Here is a 13515-nt window from a genome sequence, read left to right on the forward strand (position 1 = left end):
AATCCTAACCATTGCTCTGCCCCACACAGTGCTAGTTAAAAAATCACAGAAACAATTTCACCCCTTCAATTCGCCTGTAAATAGTAAATCCCTGAGAGGGTGGTGGGTTGTGGTAAAACACCACTCACCTCACTCTCTGACACTGTTTCTGTTACTCTTAAATTTTTTGCGTCCCCCTCCCACTACTATTACCTGATCTATGCTCTTTTTTACTTCAAAAACTCTGCAGAGGATGTGACAATGCTCCTTCTGCCTCTTCTTAGGCTATCGCCACCCTTCTAGTCCATTTTGCTATATACTAGCCTAGGACTTGGTCCTATGATTTTTCCTGACATCCCATCTCTTGTGAAACTATTTTCCCAAGGATTTCTTCTCCAGTGTGGACAGGTTAGGGCAATCAACCTTCTTCTGTAGGTGTGACCTTTTCTGAAAGGCTTCTCAGACTAAGGACGGTGCTCACTGATATGAGACAGCCATAGTGGCTCCCCGAATCTCCAGAAATAGCCTCAAAAATTCCCCTAGGCTTAAAACCAAATCTAGACAGTTGCCATGCCTAACCTGTCATTACGGGCCAGCTTTACAGATATGCAAGGCACACATTAAGTTTATATTTCGCCCATTGCAATTATTTTGCCTGTGAGTGACACCATGTCCCTGCTATATAGCATGGGAACACAGAGTTTGCTGTTAGCAATATGATGAGAATGATGAGAATAGTGATTTTCTACAATGTAAGGAAGAGAGGGGAGAGTTTTTGGGGAAAGCAGTGGAAAATGGAAGAACAATATTACTGCACTAAAGTTTCCTTGTTACCTGAAGGTCCTCTCCCTTCTGGGCACAGACCAATGTGATGTCATAAGTGTTGTCCAGCAGAAACTAATGAAAACAAGGTGATGTAATGGTATGCCCCACTCTCATTCTATAGCCTCATCCTTATGTTGGAGAAAGCATGGGCAGCACTGGTGCTGTTAGACTCTTCAAAAGATGGCACAGTTTTTACCCTCAAGGTATGGCCTGGGGGTCAAAAACAAGACAAAGGAAAACCAAAACACAGCAGCAAATAATTTAGTCCAAGTGACATTCAGCACATGCTCAGCCTCTCTATGCACCATGGGCACAGTAAAAACTTCCAAGCATTTTGTTATGACTTCCATCAGATGTCCAGGATCTCTTTCACCTGATGTAGTACTTGTAGTGGTGGCTATTCTTATTTCTAACACTGCTACTAGCATTTGTGGCCTTTGATCAAAGCAGAAAGGTACCCCTGAAATTTTGGGGACTGCTATTGGTAAAGAAATGTTGCTTAAGAAATGTTCAATACAGTCTTTGCTGCTGCTGCTTAAATGCAAAATGATGTTAATAGTTTCTGCATACCTCTGAGGGCCAAATAAGAAGCAAAACCAGTGTAATTTGAGAACTGTAGCCCTGGGCTATGCTTATGCTCACCACAAGAAACTGAGCTATCTGTTCTCCCTCCCACATCACAATTGCTCTCTGCAAGCAAGATCACCTGTAAACAACTGCACTGATTGTATGGATAACAGCCAATGGCCTAACAACATAGACAACTCCAGGTATTGAAAAGACATGCAGCAAAAGAGATCTAGTGCGGCATTTGAGTTCTTGGAAAGGTTTTTCCCTTCTCCAGTTCTCCAAAAGAAAAGGTGAGGCAACAAACATTGTTCTGGTCTAAACCACTTCAGACTGTAGGCCAGATTTCACAATTTCTACAAAGAAAACCAGGATCTTTGGGGGCGGGGGAACAACAGTTCTACCCTTTGCTTTAACATGCTGGGGGTGGGTGGTTTACACACACACACACAATGGAGGAATGTAAATTCTCCTCTGTGATGGCATATCTCAGAAACAAGTTTACTTCCTTATTTTATGAGAAGCAGACCTACGCTCAGTTCCTCATTATAAATAGATAATGTTGTTTTGAGAACAATGAAACCAGCACAATAAACCAAACAATACAAATAGGAAGAACAATGGTGAAAAACAAAGGCATTCTTAGCATAAAGGAAATGATATGATATAAACTGCATGTTTATTTCAACAAGAATGAGTCATCTGTGAAGAAATACCCTCAGTTGTTTGGGGAATCCTTTGCCATCTTTTCTAGTTACTTACTGAGCTACGCAATAGCATCTCAATCTTTATTGCTTTCAGACCTCATTTCTTGATCATCCTTTTCTATTTCCCTTTATTATTCCTTTTCTACATCAACAGCAGAGCAAAAACAGATTTTGAAGGGGTCACAGAGTACAATGGAAAATGGGAAATGATGTTGCCAAGTGGCAGAGAAAAATCCATGCATGGGCAGGGTTTTCAAAATCTTTCTTGGCATTTCCCCCTTCTTTTCTGCTACTGAAGGCATCCGCAGACTATACGCTTACAGGATCTGCTGTGGCTTCTTCCCCATTAGAATCACAAGGTGGACCAGTCAGATTAATAGCTCAGAAACACAGATGCTTCTGAGCACACATTCAGTCCAGTCTGAGAACTTGTTCTCTTGACCATAACAGGAGCTCATACACAGATCTTTTCACATACAAATCTATCCTACTTCCTGCAAAAGAAAGGGGCTTTCGGGGAGGGCTCCACTACAGTTAAACAGCTGGGACTCAGGAACTTTTGACCATCTACTGAAAATCACTCAGAAATCTCCCCTTTGGCTGCCTTGGATTTTTCATTTTACTTTTTAGCGTTGTTGACCACAGAATATTCATGTTAGCTTCAGATGAGACTATACTGGGTTGTACTTGGGTTTGGTTTGATTCAAAGCCTGTACTGTATTACATTTTCAGTCACAGTCAGTGGTCGTACAGGGGCTGCAGAATGTTTTGAGAGTTTGCCGTTTCTCTGCTTATGACGCAAGTCCGGTCCACAGAAACCAATATATTTTATGCCAATGTTTTAATGACAGTCACAACTACAAAAGGGATTTGTTCACAATCTTATTGAAATACATGTAAGCATGTGCACACACAACACGTTATGGGATTCCCAACTTGTCCCTGTCTTTCTCTCCATCTGAACTTCTGTGGAAAGTCGAGCCCCCATTCCGCCTCCCCCCTTCTGGGTTCTCTGGGCAGAGAGAAAATAGCCATGGCATTGAAATGCACAGACACACACAAATGGGATCCCCTCCCCTACTTCTCACATATATAGTTTCATATATAGGGGGAAAATGTCCATGTTTTTCTCCCTCCTTCTCTACTCGCGTTTAGTTTTTCCTTTCATGTTTGATTTATAAAAATGTATATTCTGTATCGGGGGGGGGCTTCTCTGCATGTTTGATGGGCGAAGTTGCGTCTTTGCTTGCTTTCAGCTGAAAATAAACAAACATATATTGAATCTCCTTGACTCTGGTTAATTGACAAGTACATCAGAGACAGGTTAATAGTCAGGAATTAGTCCTGGCAGCCTTCATTTTGGCAACCATTGGTGGAAGGGAGGCTTCAAGACTGGCTCCTGGAAAAACCCAGGATGGCCCTGATTTGTTCCAGCACACCCTGACCATATTTTATGGGAGGATGTGGTCTGAGGCTGTCCGAGATGTCACGATTGAATGCTTCAAAGAGATCCATCAGGGAAAAATTAAGGGGAAACAAGGAGACTTCAGTACATGAGTATTAACAGAGCAATCAGTGTGTGTGTGTGTGTGTGTGTGTGTGTGTGTGTGTGTGTGTGTGTGTGTGTGTGTGTGTGTGTGTGTGTGTGTGTGTGTGTGTGTGTGTGTGTGTGTGTGTGTGTAAGTGAGTGAGTGAGTGAGTGAGTGAGTGAGTGAGTGAGTGAGTGAATGTGAGAGGGCCCCAGTATGCAGTTCTGTCCTTCCACAAGTGGTCCTAACAGGCTCGCGCACATGTGTGTCTGTTTGAACAGGATCATGTTCTCTTTGAACAGTAGCAGTGAAAGCAGAGAACTAGGCCAGCTCTGACTCTAGATTGTCAATAATTGATCAGAGCCAAGAAATCTACATAAGCTATTGCAACAGAGTAGGCTGTTACACAAGAGTAAACTGGGTGAATAAGTAACATGGGGAAATTAGCAAAGCAGCTGGAAGTGATCCTAGTAGGATCGCTTCACTGCAATGCGTATTAAGGTATGGGGGACTTTTACAAACTCTAAACAAGTAGTAAATTACTAAAAAGGAAACTGAGGAGCCCTCTCTGTGGGCACATGAGCCATGCCAATGCTGCCACCCATGCCGGCCTGATGTGGGGTGCAGCATCACGCAGCAGCAGCAGCAGGAGGCAGAGAAATGGAGAGCAAGGAGAGGGTAGCAAGATGAGAGGAGAACAGGCAGTAAAGGGACTGTCGGAACAAGCAGAGGAGGAAAAGATCAGCACAAGAGAAGAAGAGTGGAAGGAGACAGGAGACACAGAGAGTATGAAGAGTTACAGTGGATAGAGGGAGAAATGATAAACCAGTACCTAAGGAAGACAGAGAGATTAGGAAAGAAGAAGGTGAATTTTAGCAGGGAATTTGTGTGGTGAAGCGGAGAAAAAGGGCTTTGTTAGAATGCATATGGCCAGTTCTGGAAGGAGAAAGAGGATGGAGATAAGAAAGAACACCTACAGATAGAGACCAAGGGAGGAGGAAAGAAGGAAGAAGGGAAAGATTATATTTGCTGGATGTACATGGAGACAGAGACAGACAGACAGACAGACAGACAGACAGACAGACAGACAGACACAGACAGAGAGAGAGAGAGAACATGAAGACTGACTAATTCCTGGAGGCAAACCCCTTTTTCCAACCCCCGAGCATCTATTGGGAATAAATACTGGGGGTCCAACCCATTGATTTTTAGTAGATATAGTGGCCACTTATAGCGTGCTGCACAACACAGGCGTGCACGCTTTCTTGAGCACATATGCAAAGTGGTGGGGGAGTGTGTGCGCCCACCAATGCAAGCATGAACGCTCCCCCACAAGTTCGCGCATGTGCTGGAGTGCCTACACGCCCACCCGTGCGCCCTCCCACCCCTTCACGCGGGTGCTCAGGCACATACGTGAAGAGGTGGGGAAGCGCTCACACCAGCACTGCCATGAGTGGGTGTGTGCAAAGCCGCTGTGGGAAGGGATGTGCGTGCGGGGGGGCGGGAGGTCTGTCTCTGCGGCCCAGTCCGGCTCAGGTCAGGCCACGGACCGGCATGGACCGCAGACCGGGAGATGATGACCTCTGCTGTAGATGGTTTGCTTGCCATGCTGTTATATTTTGCAGTCTTGCTCAACTCATTGAATGCAGTACTGTAATCTGCAGAGCTGTCTAGTGGGCATGCGGAGGGCAGGGATTCTCAGCAATGCACTTACCCAAACGGACCAGAATCCACAGCCTGGGAGGTACTCGGAAGGATCACAATCCAAGCCGTATTCTTTATCCCCATGTTAAGAAACATGAACCATATCTACTATTCTGCATGATTTCAGGGTAAGGAGTTGCTACTGAGGAGGTTTTTCACATACATTGATTCTTGCATGTGGCCTCCATATTTTCATATGCATGAGTCCTTGTCACATCAAGCATTAGGGTTGACATATGCCTTTTAGGGAGAACAGTCCTCCTTTTGCAGACCTGTCCTCCACTTTGATTCTGAACTCTTTTTTGGTGATGTGTAAGTGGTCACCTTACCCCCACACACACACATACACAATTTCCCTCAACAAAGCAGGAATATGAACGAAAGTCTCTTTATTCTGTGCCTGACACTATGCACTATACACCACAGTAACTACCAAGTGACATCTTTATAAGAACTACAAAATCTCAAAAAAACAGCTAACATTTGAGTCTTGCAGAATACTTCATCAAGATGGCCTGTTCAGAGCTGTGTCATGGGATGCGGAAACGAAAATCTCCTCTGAATCAGCTTGGTCAGAAGTTGAGACTAAATTAAAACTAATATATTTAGGAATTTAAATTTATGGGTGTTGTAAATGCTGTGATTGGTAGATGTACAGTGGTGCCTCGCACAACGAGCGCCCCATAGAGCGATGAATTCGCTCTACAAGGATGTTTTTTCGATCGCTAATGCGCTCGCAGAGCGATGGCCTCTATGGCCGAAAATCGCACAGCGAAGGTTGGTAAGCGTTTCGCTTACCGACCTTCGCTTTGCGACCCGCCGATCAGCTGTTCGGCACGTCCAAAATGGCCACCAGAAGCCCCAAAATGGTCGCGCGCAGCGTTTTCGCGCCCTCGTTAAGCGAGGGGACGGCGCAAAAATGGCTGCCGGCCATTGGAAAAGCATCGCTGTACGGTGAGTAAAGCTGCTATTGGAACCCATTAAACTAAGTTTAATGCATTCCAATGGCTTTTTCCTTCCCGTACAGCGATGCTTTCACACAGCGAGGGTTAACCCGGAACGGATTAACCTCGCTGTGCGAGGCACCACTGTATCTCATCAGCCCTCTCTCGTTTGTTAATTGTGGAGGGGGCAGGGTCATTTTGTACGAAAATGCACACACTGATAAGTACTGATAAATGGCAGAGAAGTAATGGCATATTGAAGAAGTCTCAGGGGTTGGCATTCGGAAATACTGTTCAGACCATTCCTCTGAAGTAACTGATCATTGCCTTGCTAGATATTTCAACAAAACGCCAGCGATCTGTGTTCATTTTCTTACTGTATACTGTATGTTCATTTTCAACCAGCTGCAGAAAATATAAGATCATTTCAGAGAGTTCCCTATGCCTTTATTTATTTGGTTTAAATCCTATCACAGTCATGTCCAATGTGGTGAGCAGTAAAGTATTTTCCCTCAGATTATAATGATAATAGCAGGATTTGCATATACTGTAGATGTTCAAATCACCACAAGCAAATTTAATGCAAGAATTCTTTTTGGTGCTCCTTGTTCTCCATGTCCTCCTTTTTGGCAGGGGACCAGGAGGCACCTGTAAGCAGCAGGGTCCTGACCCCTGCCAGCATCATACCTCCCTGGGCCTCGAGTGACTGTGTGAAAAGGACCACCCGAGGGGGCGGAAAGCAGCCCTTGTCCAGGGTGTGAATCACGCGAAGAGGAGTCCCGACGTTCTCTGCCTGGGGGGAACTCCAGGAGTCGCCCATTATGTGTCTGGGATAGAAAAATATTACTTTGGGAATTTAAAAAGAAAAGGAAAAACACACGATAGCCCAGAAACATACAAAAGAAAGCAGCCTTTCTTCCCTCAGCTCGCTGCCCCTTGGACCTGGGCAAAGGCTTTCTCACGTTAGCTGAGCCAAACAGGCCTGTGTCACACGACCTCTCTCCTTAGGTTCACGTAGGAAAAACATTCTGGTAAATCTTTTAACTAGCAAGTCAAGAATCCAACCGAGGGGCATCTTGTGGCGCCTTCGAGACGAGCGGGATTCTTCCAGGATACGCGTTCCATTCCAATCCGTTTTCTCACATGCTTTATGACGACGTGGATGGTCACCCGGGAAACGGGCTGTCAGAACTCTTGTTTGGTTTCAAAAGTACCCCAAATGTCCTTTTTTCCCCGTCCTGTTCCGTTGGAAAGTTTTCAAGGGAGCTACTTGTTTGAATCTTTTTCAGAGGCATCCCTCTTTGTTTCCTACCCCCTTCCCCCCTTTTTTTGTTTTAAAAGGAGCAAAACGAGGCAAAGCGAAGCGACGTCGCAGGCGGAGCGGGGGGGGGGGGGCGGCTCGCCTTCTCTTTCCTCACCGGCAGGGGGCGCCTCCGCGACGCAGCCCGTTTATAAGTCGACGCGGCCGGTTGTCGTTTCTGGCAGAGCGAGAATGGCGGTGGCTGCAGCCCCAGCCGCGGCATCCGCGCTGCCCGGTGGCTCTCCAAGCGCCCCGGACTATTTCCGGCGCACGAAACCCTTCTGGATGGCGGTGATCGTGGCCGGCATGACCTACTACGGAGTAAGCGAGAGGCTGGCTTGGTGAATTGCGTTCATTTGCGGGGGGGGGGGGGGGAGAGAGAGATAGAGCAAGCCAGACTTAGGGCAGGACCGGAGGGTCCCGATTCCTCCGGAGCCATTCCCATTTCCTCCCAGCTGCCCGTCGTCTCGGGACGTCGCCGTGAAATCGGTTTAAGAAAGTCGAAAGAGGCCCACTTCGAGCGTGACAAGGTCTCATTCATTTCCGTGGTCGAGACTTGCACGCTGCAGCCTTAGGCGACTTTAACGTGGGAGTAAACCGTATTGAATTCCGTGGGATTTACTCCTATCCAGATGTAGACACAGGCACTGGGGTTTTAATGGCTAGTGTTTGCGCCGGTTCCTGTGATGGAGAGGCTGTGAAAAGTCTGGATTTGGGTCGGATTGTGCCCCTTCGGTGTTCTGCCTTGCTCCTCTGGCTATTTTCCCATTCCCATATGCAGAAGTGTGCAGCTTCATGCCTAAGAACGGAAAAGTAGCTTTTTGAGAGACAATTGATCTTGATGCAGAACGCTGGGAGTTGTAGTCCAGAAGGGCCACCCTGCAGGTTCTGTTTCACACCTTGCAGCGATGGATGATCCCGCCTTCAGTATATTTAAACAACGGAACAGACTTGCTCTTTAAATAAATACACAAATTGTTGTGAGATTAATTTTATGGTGTAAGAGCGAAAGTGGTTCATCAGGGTTTGGCAGGTGGTAATTCTGGCTTTGGGGAGCAGGGGAAGACTGCTGTGATTTGTGTGACAGTTTCTAGCCTTACAAATCGAAGCTTGTATGAATGATATATTTTATGGACTGTGTGTCTAGAGTAATTATGCATATATTTGTATTTTATATTGTTTTCCGATATATCTGAAGTGACAGGTGAGTTGAATGGATGCATAGTATAACAGCTGATAATGCAGAAAGGGTGGTTTCAGCCTGCTATTCATACTACCATTTTGACAAACAACACAACGTCTCGATCTGTTTTGTCGATTCTGTGCTTGAAATTTTTTTCATACAGTTAAATGAAAAAATAAATTTATGTATTTATTTATTTACCAATTAAGATGTTGAAGTGTCTGCAATACATAACTAGTAAAATGTATGACTCAATGTTTCGGGGCAGTTTAGCCGCAGGCTGGACTGTATCGGGCAGGTCTATGATTCTATAAGGACGTGATGTGGCCCAACTCAGAATCTATTCACCAATGTGCAACTCTACATTTCGCATTCTGTTCCTTTAAGGGAAATAATAAAGCCAGTCCTAGAGAAGGAACAAATAGGACTATCACAAATAGTCCTATAACAAACCAAGGATCAGAGCTGGGAAAGTCTACTTTCAGAGACTACAGTTCCCCAAATCTCTAAGCCTCGGAGTTGAGTCCAGCAGTTCTCATCTAAAAAAAGTAACTTTTCAAAGTTTTCTCAAGGGTAATTTCCTGAGAATTCTGCAAGGTGCCCGGATCTTGTGGCTGCAAAACAAGCACAAATTATCACTACTCCACCACCATCCTTGACAGTTGGTGTGAGGTGTTTGTGCCAATATGGTTTTTGCCAAATCTGGTGGCTCTGTGCATTATGGTCAGATATCTCCACTTTGGTCTCGTCTGTCCAAAGGACATCGTTCCAGAAGTCTTGTGGTTTTTCCAGATCCAACTTTGCAAACCTCAGCTGTGTGCCGTGTTCTCTTTAGAGAGAAGAATCTAACATGTACTATCATGAACTTTAACATTTAACATTCTAACTGAGGCTGTAGAGTCTGAGATGTAACTCTTTGGTATTTTGCAATTTCTCTCAGCATTGCACAGTCGGATTTTTGGATGAATTTGGTTGGACTGGAAAGAATGGCAGTTGTCTTGAATGTTTTCCACTTGTGAAAAATCTTCCTCACTGTAGAATGAGGCACATTAAATTGTTTGGAAATAGCCTTCTAATGCCTGCCAGATTGATGGGCAGCAACAATTGCTTCTCCACAATCATTGCCGGTGTGTTTCCTCCTTGGCATAGTGTTAACACACACCTGAATGCTCCAGACCAGCAAACTGCTAAGACTTTGGCTTTTATAGAGGTTTTCACAATTGCTGAAGGACATTTAGTTAGCAGCACCTGGCTGTTACTTAGCCTCTTAATTCCTGTGGGAGCACGAGGAGTGTACTTAGTTTTTCATAAATGACTTCTCCATTTTGGCTTTATTTCTGATGAATAAATCATCACACCTATATGTCATGCATTGTTCATCTGAGGTACTATCTGGGTGATTTACAATTCAGCCACGCAGGCTATATATATTGCTGCTCCCGCTCCCCAACCAGCTGGGTACTCAGTTGACCGACCTCAGAAGGGTAGGATGCTGAGTTAACCCAGAGCGGACTACCTGACCCCAGAATTGAACTCGGGTCATGAGGAGAGTCTTTGACTGCAGTAGTGCAGTTTAACCGCTATCTTCAAACAAGACAGGGATTCTAACTTCATTACTTTACATTTATGTCCTGCTTTTCCTCCAGTGATCTTGAGATTTCATACATGCAGGGCAGGTAAAGTGAGAGAGTGGCAGATTCTAGGCTACCCAGCAATCTTCATGGAGGACAGGGGCAAGGGTAAGAGATGGGTCTCCCAAATCTCACCCCGGCACTCTTAATCAGTATACTGGCTTGCAATGACATGGTCCTTCAGAAGCTGGAGCCCATTTTATTGGGTATTTGGGACGAGTTGTGAAGATAATGGGTGGATTTGCAAAATCTCATAGAGAAACTTCCCCAAATGAATAGTATAAGTGGTATCTTTTGCACATTGCTCAGATTGCTTTGGGGAATACCATCAAGAAGGTACTTTCATGATTGATCAGTCAATCAATGCACATTTTCCCCATTTGGGAAATATAAAATTTTTAATGAATGAATATAATGTCACATAATCCAACAGGACCACTTGGAGCCTTTGCAGGTTGGCCTGAGGATTGCTCAGATCATAAGACACATTGGCCAAAATCCTGTTGTGCAATTATACAAAAGGTAAAAGTTCTAGAGGTGAAGTGCTGTACATTAAGAAATCTCCATACACATGATCTGTTGCACATGACTCTGCATGTTATTGATAATATCTGCTGAATTTTCCTTCATGTATGGCAGTTCAGCTCTAAAAGACATGGCTTTTCCATAACTGCATGTTGGCCCTTACATTGAGAGAAGGAAAGTCCTCTGCTGTGCTCCAGTCAGCAAACTCTCTAAACTTGGAAAAGGGGAGCTTTTGGACATTGTGGGATAGGGGGCAGGGACACCTGGTTGAACTGTAGTATAAACATAAGAGGTTGAATAGTATAAACATCGACTCAGTTGATGCAAGAAGTCAAGAACTGTGTACCTGCGGTAGCCCAGGGATGGTCTCTCTGAGGAGCAGTATAAAATGGGGATCCCAAATGCATAAGCTTGGCTCTAGAATGTTGTTGATTTACCATGTCCCTTTCCCACCAAGGTGGAAGGTCAAAGTCATATACGTTTTTGTAATCTAGATTTCTATTCTGTAGTGACAGCCAGTGCGTACTAGTGATTAAAATGTTGGATTAGGATAGAGGAGACCTGGGTTCAAATTCCCACTTAGCCATGGAACTCACAAGATGGCCTTGAGCCAGTCACACACACAACCTGAGCCACTTCACAAAGTTCTGGTGAAGATAAAGGAGTGGGGGAGGGAGGGGAACCTTTTATGCCAACCTGAGCTCCTTGGAAGAAAGGCAGAAGGTGAGTAACAAAGGCATAGAATGGTCAGGGTTGCTAGGAGTCATAGTTCAGCAACATTCCAGACTTTACCCACTCCAGCAGGGATACTCCTGTACCATAGGTATCCTGTGCACGTACAACCCTCACCCTCAGCTAATTTGGGGAGGAAGAAATTGAGGGAGGTGAGGCCCATTTTCCTTTTCTCAGACATTCTTATTGAAGGTAAACGGTTAAAGTGTGCTGCTTACATACTGCCTCACGGTGCTTAAAGCCCTCTGTAGGCAGTTTACAATTTAATGATGCAGGCGACACATCCCTTCCCCTGACCCAACTAGCTGGATACTCAGTTTACCGACCTAGGAAGGATGGAAGGTTGAGTCAGCCTTGAGCTGGCTACCTGAGCCGAGCGGGATCAAACTCGGGTCTTCAGCAGGGTCTTGACTGCGGTCCTGCAGTATCCCTCTGTTGTCTGTTGGTGCCGGGAGGCTGGGATGTCATAGAAACTGAACCTTCAGATTTTTAAATGCAAAAGCATGCTTTGTCCTCAGGTGGTAGAGGAACAATTGCTGCCTCCTTGTTCTTCCAGGGGTAGAACTACCTGGTTCTGTTCCTTCCTCATTTGGCCACAGAACTTCCTGGGTGACTTTGAGCCACTCACCCACCCTCCACCTACGTAGCTCTCCTCTGGAGAGTGTTGTCGGGATGGAGTGGGAAGGAGGAGAACCTTTGGTGCAGTCTTGAGCTCATTTGAGGAACAATGGGGTATAAGTGTGATCAAGACAGGAACATTAAAGTACTGTATTCCATAAATACCAGATTCTTGTGTCTGTTTCTTCTCTGCAGGGAGAAAGGCATCACAGATGGTCACATCCAGTTTCTGTGGTTTGTTCAAACGTTTGCATTTGGAATCGCTTCTCTTTCCTATTTGTTGTCTTATACACCACAGAAGAAAAGGCAGTGACGAATTCAGGCAGAAGAACAGAGGACGATACTTAGGGGGCCGTTGTCTTGTGGCCCTTGCGACTCCCTGCGTGCCTTAACCTTGGTTCTGCCGGCTTGGGCTGATGAACCAGACAGCCTGTGTTGGGATACATCCAGGATAAGGTTGAGCTGACGGTGGCAGAAGGACTGTGACATGGGGCTTCGGCACCACCCACCCGTTTTTTCTGACCCTTCCATCAAAAGAAGGCCTTAATCCGGTAGCCCCGGTCACCACAGCCCAAACTCTTGTGGAAGAAGAGCCAGTGGTTCTGCTCTTCTGCACCTGCTGTGGGAAAAAGCACCATCTCTCTCTGCCACTCTTTCCTCGGTGCTGGACATCTGGCTGGGCAATTTATTTTCTGCTGAACTCTCCTGGCAGAACCTGAGAAACTTAACCTTTTGGACGCCAACCCTCCTAGATAGTGTCTTCATTCATGATGCACCCTGTTGATCTTTGGGAGCTGTTGTCCAAAGAAGGCAAGTCTTCCGTGCCCTGTCAGGCCTTATTCCTGTTGGGTTTTTACCACAAACAGTGGCCTCTCGCATGTGAGGTTGCCTTTCCCTTTATACTCAGAGGACTCATACCCCTTTGGGTTTGCCACAGCCCATTGCTCTAAATGCTGCAATCTTCAGTGTCAGCAGTTGTGTAACGGCAGTGGTTCCTGACATTGTATAACCCAGGTGCTCTTGGACTAAAACTCCCAGAAGACTTCACCGCCGACTGTGTTGGTCAGGCTTTCTGGGAGTTGCAGTCCAAGAATACCCGGGTTACCCAAGGTTGGGAACCACTGGTGCAGAGCACACACAAGTCCGACCCCAATAAAGCCGTTCCCTCTGGCCTTTCCTAACACGAATCTATCCTTGGCTTGTCAAAATCGCATTTCTTACAAATGCATTTCGATTGTTTCCTGGATCCCTTTTATGAACATGTCATCTCA

The 13515-nt window shown here is 45.5% G+C and overlaps 1 protein-coding gene across 2 annotated transcripts in view; it reads left to right on the top strand.

Moving 5' to 3' along the window:
- The first annotated feature begins 7651 nt into the window (after positions 1-7651).
- The window catches only part of TMEM254 (transmembrane protein 254), a 31568-nt gene continuing 25704 nt past the window's right edge, over positions 7652-13515 (top strand). The window contains exon 1 of one of the 2 annotated variants that reach the window (XM_078391044.1): positions 7652-7876. In XM_078391044.1, coding sequence (XP_078247170.1) covers positions 7748-7876 — 129 coding nt within the window. In that variant the 5' untranslated portion in view covers positions 7652-7747. The remainder of the gene's footprint in view (positions 7877-13515) is intronic. The other variant, XM_078391043.1, reaches the window with a different exon arrangement.

Source organism: Pogona vitticeps, chromosome 3 (genome assembly GCF_051106095.1).
Source record: "Pogona vitticeps strain Pit_001003342236 chromosome 3, PviZW2.1, whole genome shotgun sequence".
NCBI classification, from domain to species: Eukaryota; Metazoa; Chordata; class Lepidosauria; order Squamata; family Agamidae; genus Pogona; species Pogona vitticeps.